Source organism: Stegostoma tigrinum, chromosome 45 (genome assembly GCF_030684315.1).
Source record: "Stegostoma tigrinum isolate sSteTig4 chromosome 45, sSteTig4.hap1, whole genome shotgun sequence".
Lineage (NCBI taxonomy): Eukaryota > Metazoa > Chordata > Chondrichthyes > Orectolobiformes > Stegostomatidae > Stegostoma > Stegostoma tigrinum.
The window spans coordinates 9,212,931-9,237,396 of record NC_081398.1 but is presented as its reverse complement, the minus strand read 5'-3'; the positions used below and the strand labels follow the sequence as shown (position 1 = coordinate 9,237,396).

General features: G+C 46.2%; 1 protein-coding gene across 2 annotated transcripts; it reads right to left on the bottom strand.

The window, feature by feature from the left end:
• Positions 1-754: 754 nt before the first annotated feature.
• LOC125448801 (uncharacterized) lies at positions 755-10,439 on the bottom strand. 2 transcript variants are annotated; one of them, XM_048524346.1, is made up of 3 exons: positions 10,414-10,439; positions 6,617-6,673; positions 755-2,713 (listed from the first exon to the last, which is right to left on the bottom strand). In XM_048524346.1, exon 3 carries the CDS (start codon positions 2,599-2,601, stop codon positions 1,120-1,122), a length of 1,482 nt encoding a protein of 493 aa, XP_048380303.1. In that variant the 5' UTR covers positions 2,602-2,713; positions 6,617-6,673; positions 10,414-10,439; the 3' UTR covers positions 755-1,119. The 2 variants fall into 2 exon arrangements, with proteins under 2 accessions (XP_048380303.1, XP_059498614.1); XM_059642631.1 differs by lacking the exon at positions 10,414-10,439 and adding an exon at positions 9,890-9,987.
• Between the last annotated feature and the right edge of the window lie 14,027 nt (positions 10,440-24,466).

Sequence of the window (24,466 nt, the reverse complement as noted above, 5' to 3'; positions counted from 1 at the left end):
CCTTTCTGACCTTTGGTGTGTTGGATTTAATATTGTGACAAGACTGTGGCTTTAAAGAGGTTATTTCATCCTTTCTTTTTGAAGAGAGGTTTTAGGACAGAGGTGAGGAGCTGTCTAGTCATAAAGGCAGTGACAGCTTGTGAAGTCTTGGTATTTTACTTAAAAGTTGGAACAATAGAAGCAGCCTGAATGGGTGTGGTCAGACTCCCAACGAACCGGGGGTTTTAGGTCTAGCTTTCAGCAGTTGCTTTGAGGTATTGAAGAAGTGAAAGCTGGAGTTCTGTCTCTCATTCAGCATCGTCTTTTGATGCTTTGTCTTCCTGGATTGGAGAACTGCATGTGAGATGTTTTCTGAATTTGCCTTTTGCCGAGGGTATGATTATGGATGTTGCTATATCGGAATGGTTAATCAGTAATAGTCCCTGTATCCATTATTCTGTTAAGTTTTACAGTAGAGTTAAAAGATTCCAATTCCTTATTGCTCCTGTTGTATTTTAACTGTTTTCAATGAATAAAGTGTGTTTTGCTTTAAATCCGATTGTTTCACCAATCGAATTGCATCTGGAATGCAACACCTTACACTTACCTTTAAAATATTATAAAGTTAGGGATTAGCCTGTCTTCTGAATAGTTTGAGGGGGTTTGGTCTGGTCCATAATAATATGAAGACACAAAAGGTAGCGTTTTCCACTCTGCCTTTATTAGTCTGACTACATTTTGAGATATGGTAAAATAACTGACCAAGTGAGCCCCATGGGGTTTTAAAGAGGTAGAATCATCTCCAATTTTCTTTTGACAGGCAATAAGACTGCAAAGGTAATGAAAACTCTGGTGTTGGAAAAAAAAAGTTTGAAAGGCTAAGCTTTCAGCCGGTGAAGCAATTGAAGATCAGCAGGGTCACCTCTCTACTCATCAATTCTCACTGACCTCCAAATCCCAAGTTGACCCAAAGCCAAATCTCTGGATTTGGAAGGTCACTAATAAAAGTGCATGAGACAAATTGCGCGACAAGTTGTGTTCAGGTTGAGGATAGGATGATACAGATGTGTGAGACTGGACCAGTTTGGCATCTTTGAAATCAGGTTTTCCAAAGAGTTCAGCACTGGGCGATGGATTCTGTTAGCGTACTTGACCATCACCACTTTTAGCACCTCCTATTGGAATCAGGCTGAAGGCAGTCTGGGGCCTCTGCGTTTGTTTGGCTGCGTCCTGACTGAGATTGGATTGGTGCGCTGGCATTCTCTTGGTCAGAGCTGGTGCTGAGTGGGAGTGGGAGGTGTTTGCACACCTTGCCGAGGTTGAGACAGGTTGGGAGTGAGGTATGGCAGTGTGCCTTACCGGACCCGGGATTGCGGGAGACTGAGGTGGTTCATAGAGACTGGTCGGGCAGAAGTCCGACTGAAAATGCGAGGCGTTGGCACATGGCACCGAATCTCGGGGAAAGTGGCACCGGGGGTGCTGGCTGTGCTTTTTGGGGCAAGGGCTGGGGGGGATGCCGGGAGTTTCTGTGTGCTTTATCCGGGTGGGCATGGAGTGAGAATGGGACGTGTTTGCGCACCTGGCAGAGTCGGGGCTGAGATGGGAGCGGCACAGCCTCGGGCTCCCAGAGTTAGAGTGACAGTGGGATTTGTTGGCGCAGTGGACCGGGGGAGGACTGACATGAGGCTGAAGTGTTTGCTCATGCCTCAACGGGGCAGGGCCAGAGTGAGAGTGCAGCATGTTGGGGCACCGCGCAGTGTCCGGGGTCAAACAAGAGTGGGTTGGCTCGGGGTATCGACCAGCAGCGGGGCTAAAGGGGACCGGAGGCGTTTCCGCATGCCGCACTGGAACGGGGCTAGTTCGAGAGGCATCAATGTGTCTAGACATAGAGTGGTAGGAATGAGGTGGGACTGTGCGTGTTACTGGGCAAGGGCTAGAGTGTGATGGGACATTTGCACACCGGGCAGCGTCCGGGCTGAAGCGACAGTGTGCTGCTTTGTTTTGCCTGTGGGGACTGAGAGGCTGGGCTGGTTTCACCAGGCTGACTGGTAGAGAGATGGAATGGGAATGAGAAACTTTAGCTTGCCTCACTGAGCTACAGGGGTTGCCAGGCTGGCAGGATTCGGAGTGACCCTCCGCAACACTTTTTGACGGGCACTGGGTTGACCTCAGGCTCTTGTTTGAATGAGTGACCGGCCACTCGAGGGGCACATCGCAAAAGGAGACGCTGCGAGCCCGGTGATGGTGGTCATGATGGTGCTGGTGTTGATGTCTGTGTCGTAGGCAGGGCTCAGGGGGCTCCGTGCGTGGAAACACCGCCCGGCTTTGGCAGCCTTCCGAGTTGCAGCCCGTTCCCGAAGTGGGGCAGGAGTTAGCAATCCGGGGAGTCCTGAGCTTGGCTGCCCTGGAGTCGGGGCTGTCTCGTGGTCTGTCCTCACACAAAGTTGCAGCCAGCCCCAGGCCTTGATCCAACTCGAGGGCGGGCATTTGGTGGCTCTCCTCGGACAACTGGAGGGAGGCTACCTCTTTCCTGAAGTTATTAGTATTTGCTTGTTGGTGCTTCACGAAGTAACTACCTAAATGTGGATTGGCAGCGTGGGGTTCGTCCTCTGAACCTTGCATTGCTTCAACAGTTGCACTTACTAATTTATATGGGACACGTTCTTCTGTTTGAACTTATTTACATTGGAGCAGAATACATCCGACCATGGGACTGCTGTTTTCTCATTGGCACCTGAGAATTAAGCAAAGATGACATGAAAGGTATCGCTGAAAATCTGAATTTATTTTGGTGCATACGCAGGGTTAGCTAGGCCAACGTTTTATTGCTCGTCCCCAGTTGCCCCTTGAAAAGGTGGAGATGAGCTGCTGCCTATACAGTCCAATTAGGGAGGGAGTCCCAGGATTTTAACACAGCAACACTGAAGGAACAGCAATACATCTACATGTCAGGATGGTGAGTGACGGCGGGGGTGGGGTGAAATTTAAAGGTGGTGGTGTGCCATTGTGCTGGTCGTCATTGTCCTTCTAGAACATAGATTAAAAATGGGAAGATACTGCTTTAAACCAAGGAAACTGGGTAATACGTTTGCAGTTTTACAAACAGTTTACTGGAACATATAGTAAGTGTATCTGCAATATTGTGGGAGACCATTCCAGACAGAATGGCCCTGCCTGTGTGTGTGTGTTCAGGATAATTTTGTGGAGAGACAGTTTGAGGAGCAGTCACGTGGGGTCAGGAGAGCTCAGCATAGTAATAACCGCTTGATTGATTCCTGAGCAGATGGCACCAGCCTTATAATGTAACAGAACAGCAGAAACTTACAGTCTAAATGTTCAACTCTCTCTCTCGGATTCTGTTTGGAGAAGTAGAAAAAAATCCCTAGCAGCTAACTATTCTCCCTCATCTTTCCCTGCAAGTTGTTCTCTCTGCAAAGCTGGAAGAAAAAGGGAGAAAGCAGCTTCAGAGGCATTGGGGAAGGGCGGCTACTAACCCAGTGAATGAAAGACTGAGAAGTAGTGTTTTCAAAAGCTCACATCATTAGCCAAGAATTGGAAGGAGTCAAAACACAGCCAGTAGGAAACAACTGATTGATATCTGTGATCCAGCCTAATGCCAGGACAGTTCTTTTGACTTTTTTTTATCTTTGCCACCTAAAATGCTTACATCTTGTTTCATGCCTTTGTGTCTGTAGATGGAAGGGATCTTTAAAGGAAGTTTAAGTTATCAATCAGCCATTCAACTTGTCTATATTTGCTGGCAAAACCATTTGTTTCAGATCTCTATCATCCACAGTTCTTTGTTTCTTTTAATGTCTTTTTTCTGACATTGGTTAGAAAGGGTTTTTTTTTCTCGTTAATGGAAAAAGACCTGCATTCTTTTGACCTGAAATAGACGGTTAGGTAAAATTGGTCGTGTCAGTGATTTGGTCAAATTTGTATCGATGGCAGGGTTGATGGAGTTTGATTTGCAGTGTACTCCAACACAGACAATCAGACATCACCGTAAGACACTAGAAAATGAGGAACCAGTCATGCACTGATGGGCAATCAGATGCAAGGCAGCTCAGCACAGTTGACACGTAGACGGATGTGTTTGTATAGTATTTGTTAACGGGACATGGATGTCGCTGGACGACAGTGTTTATTGACCATGCCCTGGAGAAGGTGGTGGTGGTGGGCTGCCTTTTTGAGCTTTGTGCACCATGAAAAGGGGATTGCCAGAGCGGGGAACACTGGACAGGGTGGGAAAAGGTTACCTTAAAACTTGAGGCAAATGAGTAGCAGAGCAGAGTCACACCATTCAAGTCTCTTTTAGTGCATGTAGTCCTGAGGGAAGAGGAACAGAAGAGGTGGAAAGTCACATTTCAGCAGAGTTCCAAGGGTTGAGAGGAAAGTTTAGAGGAAACAGGATCAGGGGAGGTGTTCGAGCTTGAGCTTAATAGGGTGGATGACAGGGTGGATAGTTTAAAAGGCACGCATAGGGTGAATAGCCCAAGATCTTTTTCCCCAAGAAAAGGGTGTTCAAAACTAGGAGGCGTAGTTGAAGGTGAGAGGGGAAAGATTTAAAAGAGACCTGAGGGGCAAGTTTTTCACGCAGCAGGTGGTGTGTGTATGGAATGAGTTGCCAGGGGAAGTGGTGCAATAACTACATTTAAAAGGCATCTGAATGGGCACATGAATGGAACAGGTTTACAGGGATATGGGCCAAATACTGGCAAAAGGGACTAGACGAATTAGGGTCAGTTATAATGGGAACTGCAGATGCTGGAGAATCTGAGATAACAAGTGTGTAGCTCGATGAACACAGCAGGCCAAGCAGCATCTCAGGAGCACAAAAGCTGACGTTTCGGGCCTAGACCCTTCATCAGAGAGGGGGATGGGGAGAAGGAACTGGAATAAATAGGGAGAGAGGGGGAGGCGGACCAAAGATGGATAGAGGAAAAGATAGGTGGAGAGGAGAGTATAGGTGGGGAGGTAGGAGGAGCAGCTTGAGGAGGGAGGAGGGGATAGGTGAGACCCCTCCCCCCATCGCACCACACAACCAGCCCAGCTCGTCCCCTGCCCCCACTGCATCCCAAAACCAGCCCAGCCTGTCTCCGCTTCCCTAACCTGTTCTTCCTCTCACCCATCCCTTCCTCCCACCTCAAGCCGCACCTCCATTTCCTACCTACCAACCCATCCCAACTCCTTGACCTGTCCGTCTTCCCTGGATTGACCTATCCCCTCCCTACCTCCCCACCTAGACTCTCCTCTCCACCTATCTTCTTTTCTCTCCATCCTCGGTCCGCCTCCCCCTCTCTCCCTATTTATTTCAGAACCCTCACCCCATCCCCCTCTCTGATGAAGGGTCTGGGCCTGAAATGTCAGTTTTTGTGCTTCTGAGATGCTGTTTGGCCTGCTGTGTTCATCCAGCTTCACACTTTGTTATCTCAGATTAATTAGGGTATCTGGTTGGCCCAGACAAGTTGGACTGAAAGGTCTTTGTCTGTGCTGCACATCTCTATGATTCTGTAGTAGCTTGGGCTAAATTGTGCTCAGCATTGATGACCAAAGGATGTTAGACAGGAAATAAAACAGTGCGAAGAGGTCCAGGAGGCAGCCTTCTGGGAGATTCCAAGATTAGAGCCCTGACCTCCTCCCCCACTCTGTTCTGCATCTTTCCTTAAATTCTCTATTGTTTGAGCTCCTGTTGGCTGTGCTGCATGGTCTCTTTCAGAAAGGTGTGCAGTCGGGGGGTGCCTGTCATAAAGGTAGTTTTGTGGCCCTGCAGCTTCTGGAAACATCAGCCTACCGCCCCATTGACTGAGATCATCTCTACCCAACTGGCACAGTGTATAGTCTCTTCAGACCTTTAGAAGCATATCAGTGGGTTTGTTCCATGTAGGGCCTTCTGTGAGCCCTAGACAAGAAGACCTTCAATATCTCCACTCAAGAGGCCAGAATCTGCTGTCTTTGTTACTGTATGCAAATAGTTACCTGCTCCTGTCCCCAGTGTGAATCCCTGCAGTGTTGGAGCGGGCCATTCAGCCCATCACGTCTACACTGATGCTCTGAAGAGCATCCCACCCTGTCTCTGTAACCCTGCATTTCCCATGGCTCACCCTTGGACAGTGGGAGGAAACCAGAGGAAACCCAAGCAGACATAGGGAGAACATGCAAATTCCACACAGACAATCACCCGAGGGTGGAGTCGAGACCGTGTCCCTGACGCTGTGAGGCAGCAGTGCTAACCACTGAGCCGCCATGCCATCCACCATTTGTAAAAATACATCGATAAAGTACCAGCAGAGGCCATTTGGCCCATCATGTGCTGGTACCAGTTCTTTGGAAACTAACTGATTATTCCCAAACCCCTTGTGTCCCCCATATTGCATGGCCTTTCCTTTCCAAGTATACATCCCTTTGAAACGCCATCTCCTTATCCTGACAATGTGATTTTACCCCCTTGAGTGCCACTAGGAGCAATCACCCTTGGTCTAACTCTACAGAGGCTGAGCATGGGGCACAGCTCATTCAGACATCAAAGAGACTTCAATTGGGAAGTGATCACTTGGAGAGACTATTTAGCCAACCACCCTGTTACACCAGTGCACTGTGTCACTTGGATGACAACTGAGATTTAGTTTCAACTTACATGAAGAACTAAGTCTGGTTGCCGAGACTTGGGTGACTGCATCTCTTGTCTTCTTGCCTAAGAATCAAAACATATATTGGACCTTTTTGTCAAAATAATTTGTACTCATAATGACAACTTACACCATGACTAAGGCCTCATACTGTTGTTTCACATCATCAAAGACTTCCACCCTTTGTGCATGAGCTCAGGCATCCATTATACCTCAGATGGAGTCCATTCAACCCATCAAGTCCAAGACGGGCTTTGGCACTTATGAGGTATTTGACTCAGAAGAATGCAAAACAATGATAGTTTTCATTAATAAAGTACCTTTTCCAGAAAAATTGTAGTTGCAATGTGACAATGACTTATCAACCCATCTTATTCACCAGTAAGGATTTAACCACTTTGCTGTGGGTCTCAAGTCACATGTAGCATAGACCAGGTTTACTTCCCTGAATCATACCGTAGAATCCCTACAATGCCATTCAGCCCACTGAGTCCTCACCGACCCTCTGATGAGCAGTTCACGCAGACTGCCCCTCACCCTATCCCTGTAACCCTCCATTTCTCATGGCTAATCCATTTAGCCTTCACATCCTTGGACACTATGGACAATTTAGCATGGCCAATCCACCCTAACCTGCACATCTTTGGACTGTGGGAGGAAACCGGAGCACCCGGAGGAAACCTACGCAGACGCGGGGAGAATCACAGACAGTCGCCCAAGTGCAGTATCAAATCTAGTCCCTTGCATTGTGAGGCAGCAGTGCTAATCATTGAGCCACCGTGTCACCCAAATCAATAACTCACAATGATGATTTCACAGTCACTATTAGTCCTTAACTGCAGGTTTTGTTTCAAATGTATTAAGCTTTTAACCCTGTGGGATTCAAATCCGGGACCTCTAGCCTAGTGACAATATCGCTGTACCATCACCTCCCCATTAACCCAACAAAGTGTCTTCAAAAAGTGTTATCAAAATAACTTCTGACACTGAGGCACAGAAGAAGAACAAAGGGACTGGTGACCAAAGGTTCTAAATTTTCAGGAGTGTCCTAAAGGGCAGAGCGTGGCCAAGAGTTTTAGGGGAAAGAATTCCAGAGTTTAGGGCTCGGGCAACTGATGGCCCGGCCACCAGTGCCGGGAATAGAAGATGGTTGAGGGGGTGAGTTAGAGAAGTGTAGTGAGGGTCTGCAGCAGGCTGCAAATAAAAGGACAAGGCCACTGTGGCAATCTCAAACTGAGGCTGAGGTTGACCTCCAAGGTATGGAAAATTGGGTGTGCGCTGAATAATGATCTCTAAAGCTGGGATCTTTGCCCACCTTGATTGTGTGGTTCGAATACTGCTTGCTGTGAGCCAATGGGTCATCAGGAGATGATCCTCATTTGTGATTGAAACCAAATCATAGAATCCCTACAGTGTGGAAGCAGGCCATTCGGCCGAGTGTCCACACTCACCCTTCGAGAGTATCTCACCCAGGCATTTTAATGGCCAATCTACCTAACCTACACGTCCCTGCACACTATGGGGCAATTTAGCATGGCCAGCCTATCCTAACCTGCACATCTTTGGACTGTGGGAGGGAACCGGAGCACCCAGAAGGAAACCCATGCAGACACTGAGAGAATGTGCAAACTCCGCACTGAGGGTGGAATTCAACCTCGGTCCTGCTGCTATAAGGCAGCAGTGCCAAACACTGAGCTACTGTGCTGCTCCAAAACTGGTGCGAATTGGCAAGTGATTCAGCATACTGGCATCAGTTCTTGAACCAGCAATGCCCAGAAATGGAAAACGTGAGCCTTTGAGATGGGTTGACTATATTTGTATCGCAGTCCATAGTGCTATTTTAGCAGCAGATACGAGGTCAGCTGGCCTCTTGAGTCAGGAGTTTGAAGGTTTAATTCCTACACCAAACCCAGGTAACCCAGGCAGACTGTCAGTGCAAAACTGAAGATGTGCTCTTAAGAATGAAATGGGCAGGCCATTCTGCCCATCAATACTGCTACATCATTTTGCAAGACTATGACTGATCTGATCATGGTCCCAACTTGCTGGCTATAACCCCCGACTCCCTCTTCAATTGGAAATCTGGCTAAGGCAGCCTTGAATGAATCTGCTGCTCCCTGGGAGAGAGAATGCCAAATAATAAAGATCTCAGAAAGAAAGGGATCTCCTTATCAGGACCCTCTAAAACGGGATATCCCTCATTTTGAAACCGTGCCCTCCCCTAGAAATGTCTAGATTCCTGCATAACAGGAAACATCCTCTCAATGTGTATCCTGTGAAGACCCCTCGAATCTAAAGTTCTAATGAGATCATGTCTCATTCTTGAAAACTCTGGATAGGTACGGATTTCAGTTGAGATTAACATAGGCCGCATTTACTCTCTCAGGCGGATGTGATGGATCCCATTCTACAGTTCAAAGTTTTGTTGGATTTGCATGTTGATACCCCATGCAAGTCCTTGCAGGAAACCAGGCCTCGTAACAATGATAACTGCTCGTTCAAAACACATCAACCCCTCCTGGTCTGAAGAGTGAACAGTTTAATCTGTATAGGATCATTCCACCAACAAAGATTTGAAACATCTAAAAATATAATCTTGTTTTCTTACTGTTCCTTTGTGGCTTTTTTCACTCTCTCTCCATCCAATCCTTCTTCCCCTCCTTTATCACTCTTTCCCTGATGCAAAGTTTTCCTTTTTTTTGTCTTCCTTTCTCAATCCTTAAATCGCAATGTTTAAGGAGGTCAGAAAGAACAAAAAGCGAGACTTGTATTTAAATATCACCTTCCATTAGCCAAGGATATCCTAACATGCTTCCTCAGCCAACAGAGTAATGTTGTATTGTGAGAAGCACAGCAGCTTATGTGCACACAGCGAGCTCCTACAAACAGCAATGTAATAATGACCACATAATCTGTTTTTGTGATGTTGGTTGAGGGATCAATATTGGCCACAGGACACCAAGGATAACTCAGATAAAAACAAAATGTTGTGGCTGCTGGAGATCTGAAATAAAAACAGGAAGTGCGTAGGAAAGATGCTGCCTGACTTAGAATCATAGAATCCCTACAGTGTGGTAGCATTTGCCCCATCAAGTCCACACCGACTCTCTGGAGAGCAGCCTATCTAGGCCTACAAAGCCCCCACCCCCATCCCTGCAACACCCGTGGCCAATCCACCTAACCTAATAGAATTAGTACTCAAAGGAGCGGTTAATATTTCCCTTTTCAAGAGTAAATCTTTGTGCTGTGGGAGGAAATCAGAGAACCCAGAGGAAACTCACGCAGACGTGGGGACAGCATGGAAACTCCACACAGACAGTTGCCCGAGGGTAGAATCGAAACCAGGTCCCTGGTGCTGTGAGGCAGCACTGCTAACCACCGAGCCACCGATCTGGGCTTCCTGCAGCACTTTCCATTTGTATTCCACTGGGGATCTCTCCTCTGCTTTCCTTCTAATTGGCACTGAGGAATCTTTAGTGCCCAAGCAGAGTTGGTGGTTTAACATCTCTCCTGATACGTGGCACCTCTGACAGAGCAGCACTCCCTGTGCGCCATCAATTCTCGAGGTCTGGTCTGACCCAGAGTTAGAAGCGCTATCCACTGAGTCACAGACAGGTTCAGGCATCCTCAAGTTTCCCAAATGCCCCTTTGCATTTGCAGCAGCTTAGAGGGCAAGACCTCAACTTTTTTGAGTGTCAGATAAATAAAAGATCTGACTAACAGCGTGTGAGAGAGTTGTCTTCCAGCAAAAACGATCTTTTTCAACACTGGATATGCTTGTAAGGATGTTGTATCAGAAGCTTACCACAGCTGTTGATCAGAGTCTTCACTTTCAAAATAAACTGTGTGAACAATAAAATGGAAGTTAACATCAGAGGAACGAGTAAAACAAAATACTGTGGCTGACGCGGTATTTTATAAAACCAACACAGTGAGTGCTGGAGAAACCCAGCACGTCTGGTAGCAGCTGCGGAGAGAGAAACAGAATTAATGTTTCAAGTCTGGTATGACTCTTGTTTAAAACTCATCATATTCCGAGAAAGAGGTATAGCGGATTTGAAATGTTAACAGTTTCTGCCTTCACAGTTGCTGCCAGATTTGCTGATTTTCTCCAGCACCATTTATCAGGGGAACTAAGCTTGTCTGAATAAATCTAAGTATTTCTGTTTGCAGTGCTGTTACAATGATATAGAAAGAAGCACCCAAACATGGCAAAACCATTCCTAACTGGCACCACAGGGCATACATACAGAGCCAAGTTCAATCTCAGATTCCAAAGAAAGACTAGTTAGAGGGAGAATCCAAACAGGATCATTCAAACATATGAATTTTACTTTAGTTATTCATGGGATGAGGGCATCGCTGACTAGGCCAGCATTTATTACCCATCCCTAATTGCCCAGAGGAGAGTTAAGAGTCAACCGCATTGCTGTGGGTCTGGAGTCACATGTAGGCCAGGGTGAGGATGGCAGTTTCCTTCCCCAAAGGACATGAATGAACGAACCAGATGGGTTTTCCCAACAATTGACAATGGATTCATGGTCATCATTGGACTCCTAATTCCAAATTTTTAAAAACTGAATTCAAATTCCACCGTCTGCTGCGTTGGGATTCGAACCCAGATTCGAATCATCTGGGTCTCTGGCTTAACAGTCCAGCAATAATATAACTCAGCCATCACCTCCCCCTCAAATAGAGGCAGTTGTAGACTATTCAGCCCCTCAAACTTGCTCTGCCATTCAGTAAGATTTGTTTGTGTTTTGAAGTCTACATTCCCAGCTAACAATGATTATTATGACCACCGCCTTAAAATATTCAATGATCCAACCCCCCCCCCCCCCAACCCCCACTCCACCCCACCACCTTCTGAGGCAGAGTTCCAAAGCTGCACAACCCGCTGAGGAAATAAATTACCCCTCTGTATGAAAAACTTTAAAACATGTGCCCCATTGTTCTGGATTGAGCCGCAAGTGAGTGGAAACATCCTTTACAAACCCATCTAGTCAAGACTGTACAGGACCTTGAAAACTTCAATCATGTGAAAAGAAGCCCAGCCTGTCCAAACAAAAACAGAACATGCTGAAGAAGCTCATTAGGTCTGACAGCATTGTGCAGAGAGAGAAACAGAGTTAATGTTTCGAGCCTAGTCACCCTTCTTCAGCTGGGAAAAGGTGGTATTTGTGCTGATGCAGGCGGGGGAAGGAGTGATTAGATAGGGGGAGGGGGAGACCCTAGAGAGGGGGTGAAAAAAAGGAAAGGCAGTAAAAGGGATTGTTGATAGTAAGACAGGAAAGAAGAAAAGCTAGATAGGTGACAATGGGGGACTTTGAGTAGTTGAGGATGAATTGGCTGCATTGAAAGCAACCCATTCTTTGACGGGACCTGGCAGTTTTGAGGGTAAATAATAGACAAGGAACAGGATATTCACGCACTGAAACTCATAAACTCATTGTCAAGTCCTGAAGGTGCCTCAGAAGATGAGGTCTTGTTACTCCAGTTTGCACTGAGGAGCCAAGACAGAGATACACAGTGGTGAGTCCAAGTGAAAGCTCAGGGTCATTTTTCACAAAGCAGTCACCTGGTCTATGATTCATCTCCCCAGTGTAGAGGAGATCACATTGTGGGCAGTGAATGCAGTACACTAGATTGAGGATAAATCATTGCTTCACCTGGAAGGTGTTTCTGGGGCCTTGGATATTGAGGAGGGAAGAAGTAAATGGGCAAATGTTGTACCTTCTGTGATTGCACGGACAGGTGCTGTGAGGGTGTGTCTGAGTGGAAGCTTGGGCATGGAATCATAAGACAACTGGGTATTAAAATATTAAAGCTTCTCCGAACTGTCCCTAAACTGAGCATTCCACTGAGGTGTTTTTGGAATTTGTGTCAATGTAGATTAAATCAGAAATATTTGGGCATCTGAACAGGTTTGGAGTTGGTCGGAGTTTGGAGCAAAGCTTCCAAACTGTGGGTCATGACCCCAAGTGGGTCACTGACAACTGTGAGGTCCCTTCACATTTTCTTCTTTGTCTTTATTGGTGGACATAATCCAATGGGTTGCTTTTTGAGGCCTGGTTGCTCCTTTTCAAAAAAGCCCATGGAATGATAGGTGTTACTTTTTGTCTTTGAGGAGCTTCTTCTCTGCTGTTACCAGACATTTGAACAGAACTGTCAAATGTTAACTCTGATCTCTCACTGCGACACTGTATTCTGCACCCTGGTGGACTTTGTGTGGTACGACCTGCCTGTATAGCACGCAAAACAATGCTTTTCACTGTATCTCACTACAGGTGACAACAATAAATCAATCGATCCAGTCTCCCAAAACTCAAACTCCAATTCCTCACACCCCCTGCCCCCAGCTCAACATCTCAAGGCTTTCCTCCATCACAATACCTCACCTCTCGACTGTACTCAACAGCACACCCTCAACTATACAAATTTTCACTCTGGTTCCACACTAAGTCTGAGGCACTAAAATGAGGTCAGGTCAGGAAATAATTTGAGACTTAAAGGTTTCTCTCATAAGGTTTCTCTCATACCTGTACTAAAGGCTGAGGAACTATAAAAGGCTGTATCAAGGCACTACAATGCCACCTCTGGCTGTAATTATGTGACAAGTTTACATTGGAAATTTCCGTTATAAATGCAGACATTGGAATTTATTGTGCTGTAAGAGAACTCAAAAGTCTGACAGAAGTGCCACAGGAAGCATGCTCTTTTTTTGCAGACAGTAACCATGTAAGATCATAAGTACAAACAGGAATAGGCCTTTTGGCTCCTCAAGCCTGCCCCAACGTTCAATAGGATCATGGCGGATTGCACATTCCTCATATCCACTTTCTTGCCTTTCCCTTATAACCTTTAATAACCCAACTGACCTATCTATCACAGCCTTAAATATGCACAAGGATTCTGCCCCCACAGCTCTGTGTAGTAAGAAGTTGCAAAAACTCACAACCCTCTGAGAGAGGGTGGCACGGTGGCTAGCACTGCTGCCTCACAGTGCCAGGGCCCTGGGTTCAATTTCACCCTCGGGGGATTGTCTGTGTGGAGTTTGCATGTTCTCCCAGCGTCTGCATGGGTTTCCTTCCACAGTCCAAAGATGAGCGGGCTAGGTGGATTATCATGCTAAATTGCCCCATAGCATTCAGGGATGTGTAGCTGAGGTGGGTTGTAGGCACATGGGTCTGGGTGGGATACTCTGAGGGTCGGTGTGGACATGTTGGGCTGAAGGGCCTGTTTCCACACTGGAGGGATTCTCTGAGCTCTCAGATAAAATTCATCCATGTATCTATCTTAAATTGGTGTCCCTTTGTTCTGAGACTATGCCCACTAACCCTAAACTCTCCCATGAAGAGAAACATTCTGTCAGCATTTATTCTGTCAAGCCCTGTAAGAATTCTATATGTTCTGTGTGAGGTCAGTGATTATACAAATTATGCCAGTTTCCTCTTGAATTTAAACAGTTAAGGGATAATCTGATAGAAGTTTTCAAGGTATTGACAGCAAAAGACAGGATAGATAAACTATTTCTGCTGGTCGGGAGTTCATGAACTAGGGAGCAAAGTCTAAAAAACTGGGCCTGACAGTTCGAGAGAGATGTTAGGAAACAATTTTACATGAAAAGGGTGGTGGGTAGAGTCATACAGCACGGAAACAGACCCTTCAATCCAGCTCATCCATGCTAACCTGATATCCCAAATTAATCTAGTCCCATTTTCCAGCATTTGGCCCATATTCCTCTAAGCCCTTCCAGTTCATATACCCATCCAGATGCCTTTTAAATGTTGAAATTGTACCATTGTCCATCACTTCCTCTGGCATCTCATTCCATACACACACTATCAGCTGTGTAAGATGGCGGCAGCAGAATAGGACGCTTCTGTCAGAGCTCCTCTGCTTCACCTCTTCTTGTCCCTCCTATTTCCTTTCTCTTCTTTTTTGTTTGCTTCTTCTGTCCTCAGCACCGGAACTGGTAGCAAATCCAGAGCAGCTAACCCTTGTGCTCTGGAACACCAGAGCCCTGCAGCAGCGAATGGACTGTGAGCCCCAGCGCAGTGCACAGGCAGTGAGCGTGAGCCAGCAGTGTGAGCTGGAGCAGGCAGCATGAGGTGGCTACACACAGGGGCCTGGAGCAATGGAGGGGCTGTGTCCCCGGAGTGACGGAGGGGCTGAGGTACGAATCCCGGTACAGCGCGACTTACCTGGTTGCTGCTGAGTGCCGGTAAGGAGCGGACCGGAGGCTGGAGCGATGCAGGACATTTGCTGGACATGGACCTGGCGCCACTTGCTGAACTGCTGTTATTGGATTGTAATTTAAATCCTTTTCACTATGTTGTAACCACCTGTACAGAGGCAGTTAGTCCTCTTCGTGTAAGACCACTGTATTTTTATTCACTCTGTAAGATTTGTACCTCGGTATCTGTACCTAAGATGGTGCCATTAAAAGGCAGTCATCGTAAAAACTTGTCAATGTACTCCTATATTTCTGTCCTGTAGTACAAGTGACAATAAAGGATATTTTATTCTATACCCTGTTTGAAAAAGTTGCCCCTCGGGTCCCTTTTTAAATCTTACCCTTCTCAGCTTAAATCTATACCGTCTAGTTATGAACTCCCCTACCCTGGGAAAAAGACCTTGGGTTTCTCACCCTATCCATGTCCCTCACGATTTCATAAACCTTTATATTTGGAACTGTCTTCCACGAGTGGCAAGTAGCTTTTTAAATCCAGTTAAGGACATGTTAAGCAAGAATCCATAATAAGGCTTTCTCAGCAGGTCTGGCAGCATCTGTGAAGGAAAGATCAGAGTTAACATTTTGGGTCGGTTTCTGAAGAAAATGTCACCGGACCCGAAACGTTAACTCTGTTTTTCCCTTCACAGATGCTGCCGGACCTCCTGGGCTTTTCCAGCAACTTCTGTTTTTGGTCTACATTCTCTCACAAGTTGGAGCATCCTCTCCACATTCGCCCAGTTAGGACCCCTCAGGATCTTATATGTTTCAGACTAGTCGCCCCTTACTTTTCCAAACTCTAGTGGACACAAGCCCAGCCTGTCCAACCTTCCCTCATAAAATAACCTGTCCATTCCAGCTATTAGTCTAGTGCACCCTCCAATTGCCTCCAACATTTTTGCACCCCTCCTTAAATAAGGAGACCAATACAGTACACTGTACTCAACAAACATAATCCCAAACTAAACTAGTCCCACCTGCCTGCTCCTGACACCTATCTCTCCAAATCTTTCCTATCCATGTGCTTATCCAAATGTCTTTTAAACTAAACTAGAAGTTGCTGTAAAAGCTCAGCAGGTCTAGCAGCATTAGTGGAGAAATCAGAGTTAACGTTTTGGGTCTGGTGACCCTTCCTCAGAACGTTTTATTTTAAACATTGTCATTGTACCCACATCCACCACTTCCTCAGGAATTTCATTCCACACGCAATGCCGTTTTTAAAATCTCTCTCCTCTCACCTTACCTTGGAACCTCCCCCACCCCAGGAAAAAGACAACGACCATTAACTCTCTCTGTACCTGTCATGATTTTATAAACTTCTATAAGGTCACCCAAGGTTGAGTTGTTAGGTAGGTGTTTGGTAGACAATAGAGTCTGGGTATAGGCGCAGACTTAGGTTTGGGGCATGGAGGTGGTGGGGACAGGCAGAAAAGTGGAATCAAAGCCCAATTAGATCTCATAATCCTTGATCTTAGTTGATGGTGAGCAGGCTCAAGGAACTGACAACCCTCCTCCAGCATCTTCCTGCAAATGAAAGTGCTCAAGTACTTGTGGCATGTTTCTTGATGCAGTTCCCGGTACTCCTCCCCCAACTTTGAAGATTGATCCTTGATTGGATTGCCTGTATTCCGCTCTCACTCCCGGCCATCCCGGTTTTCTTTTTGGCAATTAACTCTTCCTGGAAGTCACATTATCCACCAGGTCTAAGAAAATCCACAAGTAGACATTGTTCTCCAGCATTTCCACAGCCCTTGCCTTCTATTTGGCCTCTCCAGCCCTAATGGGGTCTGCCCCACTGCCCTTGGGAGAATTGTTTGGAGATTCTGCCACTCCTTGGATCCGGACATCTGCTGATTGCCAGAAGGGAAAACATTTGCAGGCTCAGAGTCCCTGTGTGTGGGAATGGAGGAAAGGGGGCTGAATTGTTCTAGCAAAGAACCAGCACAGACATGATGAACGGAATGGCCTCCTCCATTCCTGGAATCTATTCTGGGATTTCCTGATTCTAAAACACACGGAAATTTTGGGATTCAGTTTGTTTGCACTTTCAGGCAAGTTCTGTGATTTGTTTGGCTCTGTGAACTGCAGTGTTTGTTTAGACTGGAGTCCCATTAATTCTGGGATTTTTAAAAATCCAAATCTCACTAAAATTCTGGGATTTGTGTAGATGCATACTTCATTAAACTTCTGGATTTTGTTTAAACGGGGAGTCTCCTTAAAATTCTGGGATTTTTAAGGACCCCCAATCCCATTAAATTTCTGGGATTTGTGTAGATGGAGATCTCATTAAAATTCTGGGATTTGTTTAAGTGGGAAATCCTATTAAAATTCTGGGATTTCTACAGACCGAAAATCTCATTAAAATTCTGGGATTTGTGTAAGTGGTAAATCCCAATAACATTCTGAGATTTGTTTAAATGGGAAATCCCATTAAAAACTGGGATTTTTAAAGATCCCAATCCGATTAAAATTCTGGGATTTGTTTAAAAGGGAAATCCTATTAAAATTCTGGGATTTTTAAAGACCCCCAATCCCATTAAAATTCTGGTATTTTCCTGGATGGGAATTCCATTAAAATTCTTTGAATTCCACTTGTTTGCACACGCGTGTGTTTAAAACTAAGCTTTTGTTTCGATGTGATTCCCAGGAACGTTCTGGGATGAGTCCGGATGCGAGTGCCGTCCTGTGCCTGAACCCCCTCGGCCTGTTGAATCTTCCCCACCCCCCCCCCTCACTTTTCCCTCAAATGCCCGAGCTCCGAGGTACCAGAGTGAAGAGATTGAAGAGCAGCACGGCCAGCACTGCACAGCCGAAGAGGGAGAAGACGAGGAGCTCAGCAGTGAGACGCTGTCTGCCGGAGACCACGCAGGTATACTTCTCCACAGGCAACCAGGGCCTCTCCTTGTGGAACCACCGACATGGTGGCAACAGGGTGACCATGAGAGAGGGTGGCACTGAGGCAAGAGGATGGCAAAACCTCGGAGGCAGGGGTCTAGCCGGAGGAGGGGGCTGGGGGTCTTGTTGGAACGTGTGTCAGACTCCACATTGTGACCCCCCCCCCTTTTATTACGCGAAGCGTAAGTGTTAATGTAGAGTGTTTGCCAGGCGGATTGCAAGTCCCCGCCCGTGTGGGGAAAGCTTCATTTTTTTTTGCAACGTGTTCAGGTGAAACACATACGCTCCATACTTACATGTACATTTCATACGCGCACATTTCACGTACATTTCCCTGGCTCACATTTGCAAATGTATATCCACAGATCCTTCTTGAAGGCAGTTGGTAATCATAGAATCTCTACAGTGGGCAAACAGGCCATTTGGCCCATCAAGTCCAAAGGACATCCCACCCAAACCCAACCCATCGGTGTATTTCCCATGGCTAACCCAGCCCCAGCCCGTAGGAGGTTGAGATGGGATTTATTAAAGCAGAATTTAAGGCAGGATGGTGCGTATTTGGCTACTACAGCACTGAAGGATGACAGAGGCAGGCAGCATCACAATATTTAAGAAGTATTTAGACGATTACCTGGACTACCATTAATATACAAGGCCAAGTGGTGGAAAATGGGACTGGAGTGGACAGGTGCTTGTTGACCGTGTGCAGGCATAATGGGCCGAAGGGCCTGTTTCTGTGCTGGAAAACTCTATGATACTATAGATAAACTGAATAAAGTTACATAAAGAACTTGCCATTCAACTCTCTCATGTCTTCACAGCAAAGGACCTTTGATGCTCTGTCCTAATGTTACAACAACAATGCACATTGATATAGTGCATTTTGAGGTGATTAAAAACTCCCAGGGATTTTCACAGGGGCATTACAAAGTCCTAGCATGACAGCAGGCTATAAAGGGATGGCTTAGGTGAGCAGGAACTGTACCAAAGAAGCCAATTTTAATGGCTGTTGTAAAGGAGGGGATAGTGAGAGAGAGAGAATCGGAGAGTTTAAAGGGAATTTCACAGCTCAGTGCTGAAAGCGTAGCTGCTAGAGGTGGAATGATGGAAATCTATATTTTTCTCAAACATAACATGTTCAGTGACCTGGCCTCTAATTCCTTCTGCTGTAGGGTCACAACCCCCCCGAATAAATTTCTCCTCATCTCAATCCTAAACAGTCTACACTGTACCCTGAGACTGTGATCTTTTGTCCTGGATCTCCCTAACTAGGGGAAATATCTTTGCATTTAGTCCTTTTCAGTCAGAATTTGAAATGTATCAAAGAGATCTCCTCTCATTTTTCTAAACTCTAAGATACAGGCCCACTCTTTCCTCAGGTGAAACTTTAGGAATTAGGTTTTATTGTCAGGTGTACTCAAGTACAGGAGTACAGGGGAAAATGGTGAACCACTCCCAGCACCATCTTAGATACAGGTAGAAAAGTAAAGAAATAAATTAAAAGTACAACATTACAGTTCTTCTCAGTTTAAAGGTATTGATTAAAGAAATAGAGTTAAGTTTAAAGTTACAGCCCTTCTTTAGCCATGATCCTGAAGTCGCTGTGCTTTCCACACAAGGACCCTCACACCCCTTGAAGTCTCGATCTCTCACCACCAACACTGGGAGATCCCGGCGCTGACTGCCACCTGGGCCCATCAGCTGACCTGCCACTGACCGCCGGAGGTCTGCCCAGGCCCCCCAGCTACCTTGTGGCCGACTGCCAAAGCCCCACATTGCTGCCTCCACGACAGGGCTCCCTCCCGTAAGTAAGTAAAGAGAAACTAAAAAACTAAACTCCAGCCAGGGTTAAATTTCCTTTTGTAGTCAGCAAAGTTTCCTTCCCCCCCCCCCCCCCCAACAGCCTTGCTTTCTATTAAATCTAGACAGACCAGTTTGTATAATATCCCTGCTTACACCCTCATACAAACTGAAGCAGTTGACTCATTCCTTTAACATGGCCACATTGGCATTCAATTGGGACATTTTTGCTGACATTTGTTTTGTTTTGCACTCATCAGGACATAAACCCAAGAATGTCAATCGCAACAATTGTACTGCAGGGTTAAAGGGTGCTGACTGGCCAGTAAATCAACTTTGATTGGCCAATGCATGGCCAGGGAGAAAACAATGGGGCTCCTCGAGTTCCTTGGAAATTCGCAAAAGGCTCAAGGTTTAACCATATACCTTGTATTTACAAAGAGCAGCTATCTGCATGTCAATGTCTGGAACAAAAACAAATTTGCTGGAGAAGCTCAGCAGGTCTGGCATCTGTGAAAGAAAACAAAACAGAGTTAACGTTTCGGGTCTGATGACCCTTCCTTAGAACTGACGGTGGCTGGGAAAACATCAGTTTATATGCAGAAGATAGGGAGCTGGGTGGGGTAGGGGGTAAATGATAGGATAGAGCCCAAAGAGAGAGAAAGACATTTGGACAAAGGAGTTGCTAACAATCAGGCTGGTGGCGGGGGGTGAGTAGCTGTTAATGGGGACTGTTAGTGCCTAACAACAGCGGCTGTGTAATGGCAGGCTGTGGTAACAAGGCCTGGTGTGTGGGGTGGGGGGCTGGGACATGGGAGAGTTTAGGCTGTAAAATTATTGAACTCAATATTGAGTCTGGAGGGCTGTAGGGTCCCCAAGCGGGAAATGAGGTGTTGTTCCTTCAGCTTGCGTTGGGCTTCACTGGAACACTGTAGCAAGCCAAAGACAGAGATATTGGCCAGGGAGCAGGGTGGTGCGTTAAAGTGGCAGGCAACAGGTAGCTCAGGGTCTTTTTGTGAACAGAACGTAGATGTTCTGCGAAGCAGTCGCCAAGTCTATGCTTCGTTTCCCCATTGTAGAGGAGGCCACATTGTGAGCAGCAAATGCAGTAAACTGGATTCTGGGAAGTGCAGGTGAAGTGTTGCTTCACCTGGAAGGTATGTTTGGGCCCTTGGATACTGGGGACGGAGGTGGTAAATGGGCAGGTGTTACATATTCGCCAGTTACAGGGGAAGGTGTTGGGGGTGAAGGAAGTGTGGACCAAGGTGTCCCAGAGGGAGCAGTCTCTGCAGAAGGCGGACAAGGGAGGGGAGGGGACTATATGTCTGGTGGTGGAAGAAATGGCATCTTATGATCTTCTGGATGTGGATGATGGTGGACAGGTAAGGACAAGGGGGATCCTATGGCGAAGAGAAGGGATGAGGGTGAAAGTGCTCGAGATGGGTCAGACCTGGTTGAGGGCCCTGTCGACAACAGAGCTGGGGAATCCTCACTTGAGGAAGAAGGTGGACATTTCGGAGGATCCCTTGACAAAGTTGGCCTCATCTGAACATATGCAACAGAGACAGAGCAACTGAGAGAAGGGGATGGAGTCTTTACAGGAAGCAGGGTGTGAAGATGTATAGTCCAGGTAGCTGTGGGAGTCAGTGGGTTTATAATGGATACTAGTGTAGAAATGTTGAGGAAGGAAAGGGAGGAGTCAGAGGTAGACCAGGTGGAAGTGAGGGCAGGGTGGAAATTGGAGGTGAAATTGATGAAGTTTTCCAATTCCAGGCGAGAGGGAAGCAGCACCAATGATATCATCGACGTAGTGGAGGAAGAGTTGTGGGCGGGGGCCAGAAGAGGACTGGAACAAGGAATATTCCATACACCCCATGACGAGACAGACGTAACTACAGCCCATGCGGGTACCCACACTCCTCTTATTGAGGAGTTGAAAGAGAAGTTGTTGAGAGTGAGGACAAGCTGAGCTAAGCGGAGGAGGGTGGTGGTGAGTTGGGACGGTTGCGGTCTTTGCTTCGGAGCAGACAGCTCTAAGACCCCCCCTGGTGTGGAACGGACGTGTAAAGGGATTGCACATCTATGGGAAAGAGGAGGCAGCTGGAACCAGACCCGCTGAGTTTCTCCAGCAACTTTGTTTTTGTTCCTGATTGACAGCATCTGCTGTTCATTTGGTTTTTGTTTTGCATGTGAATGTCTGTTGTGTCCAGCAAGTGTGTCATGTTACAAGTTTGACTCAGCAATTTAAATCAGCTGATAAAAGGAACTGCAGATGCTGGAGAATCCAAGATAACAAAGTGTGGAGCTGGATGAACACAGCAGGCCAAGCAGCATCTCAGGAGCACAAAAGCTGATGTTTCAGGCCTAGACCCTTCATCAGCTCCTGAGATGCTGCTTGGCCTGCTGTGTTCATCCACCTTCACACTTTATTAATTTAAATCAGCTATTCATTGGCACAGTCACCATTGCTCAGAAAGTGTTGCTCAATTGTGGAACCAAATCTAACAGGAGACTTTTTATTTTGGGGTTTGCAAGCTTGGCCTAGTTGAGTACAGTCAACATGCTGCCAGCTATGTACTATGGGCTCAAAATGTCAGCTTTTGTGCTCCTGAGATGCTGCTGGGCCTGCTGTGTTCATCCAGCCTCACATTTTATTATTTCGGATTCTCCAGCATCTGCAGTTCCCATTATCACTGATACAATGTTAACATGTTGTTTGATTCAGTGAGCCAGTTGTCCCTGAATTTGCAATGCAATGTACATGGGCTAACATCCCAACTGGTGGCCGAGCAAAATCAACATCCATATCCCTTTGGTGGCCATTGACTGGAGAATCCTTGAGGAGTGAGCCTGGCCTCGTGGGAAAGTTCACTTGGTCAGATCAAAAAGCTGAGGGTGAAAGAAAGCCCCAGGCAATTATTACACATTACACAGAAACAGGCCATGTGGCCCAGCTGATCTATGCTGGCTTTTCAGCCTGTTACCACCATCATTATTCCTTTCCATTTTGTGTACTTTACCACCTCCTTTGTTAACCTACTGTTAATGATAATGACAGAACCTGATGAAATCTCCTAAGTAAATGCAAAATATTGCAGATAGACTCAGATGCAAGCACAAACAGACCCTTCGGTCCAACTCATCTATGCTGGTCAGATATTCAGCATCAACCTAGTCCTATTTGCCAGCATATGGTCCATATCCCTCTAAACCTTTCCTATTCATGTACCCACTCAAATGCCTTTTAAATGTTGTAATTGTACCAGCTTCCACCACTTCCTCTAGCAGCTCATTCCATACACACACCACCCTCTGCAGATCCAGCCAGACCTGCTGAGTTTCTCCAGCACTAAAGAGATTTTGGATGTTGCAATGGGTGCCATATTTAAAAAAGTGCTCTGTTGTTTACTGGAGTAGTCAGTAGACAATAATTACATCTTTCACACACAGAACTAATGATTTCCTCAGACAGAATTTCCCTTTTGTTGGTATTGAAAACCCTATCCTTCTCAATAACCCACAATCACTCAGCCTTCAGGACAGAACATGTGGACAATTTGATAACCAGCAGCATGGCCCTTGCAGGTTTAAAGGCGTGGGGGCAAATAAGAAAAGAGTAATTTTTTTAATCTTAGTCTGAGATCCACTGCCATGGCATTGACACAAACCAACCCTGCTTAAAGAAAATACAGCCCTGAAGAATCCTGCACTTCACACAGCATGAAGAGATGTTCATAAGTTGCAGGATTTGACTTGTGCTGCAGGCCTGACATTCTTTGCTGCTGAAGGCCTGTTTGGTGAATGCAATGACCAACATCGTTTCAGGATTTGTTTGAAGGGGTGGATTGTTTTGAAGCTGGCTGCTCAGTTGCTGTGTTTGCTAATGGGAAACACTGCATTACCATGTGATTTCAATTCTTCTTCCAATAGAGTCACAAGTTGATGAGCTCAAAGCTTGGTTTATTGCCCTTTGAATGGATTTTGCACCCTTTGGGTGCAGAAAGGGAAGGCATTGCAGGCCAGGCAGCATTTATTGCTCAGAGGGCAGTTAAGCATCAACCACATTGGCTGTGGGCTGGGAGTCACATGTAGACCTAACCAGATAACAAGTTGAGATGATTTGTAACCAGATAAGGATGGTAGTTTCCTTCCCTAAAGGAAGGAGTCAACCAGATAGGTTCCCCTGACAAATAATAATGGTTTCATGGTTATCACAAGTCATGTTTTTGAACTGAATTCAAATTCAGTCAGCTGCAGTGTGTAGGAATTGAGCCTGTGGCACCAGAACATTCGTGGTGTCACCCAACATCAGCAACAATAGCACGAGGCCATCATTAATGATTTAAGGAGTAGCTCATCTCCTCCTCCATGGCAATTAGAGACAGGAAATAGTCAGGATGACCCAACCAGTGACACCCACATGCCACAAGTAAACCAGAACTAAATGCTTAGCTTGAAGAGACAGGACTTATGTACTTAAGGTCCTGAGCAAATGTTGCCCAAAGAGACCTTGGCGTGCAGGCTCATAGGACCATGAAGTGGGGTTACAGGTAGACAGGGCAGTGAAGGTGGCTTTTAGTACTCATCTTTATTGGTCAGTGCACTAAGATGCCATATTGTAGCTGTACAGAACATTGAAGGAGAATTCCCAAAGTGGGCTAACCAATTCTGGTCACCCTGCTATAGGAAAGATGTTATTACTTGAAAGGGTTCAGGAAAGGATTTACAAGGCTGTTGCCAGGGTTGAAGCTATAGGGAAGAGGCAGAATCAGCTACAGCTATTAAATCTTCATCTGGGATTTTCTAGCTACCATCAGTTCAGAGGGGGCAGGGGGTTACCAAATGCAATGTTAACTGCTTTCTCTTCACCTGCAGAGTTTCTTCAATGCTTTTATTTTCACCTCTAGGACTAACACCTAGTCTTATTGCC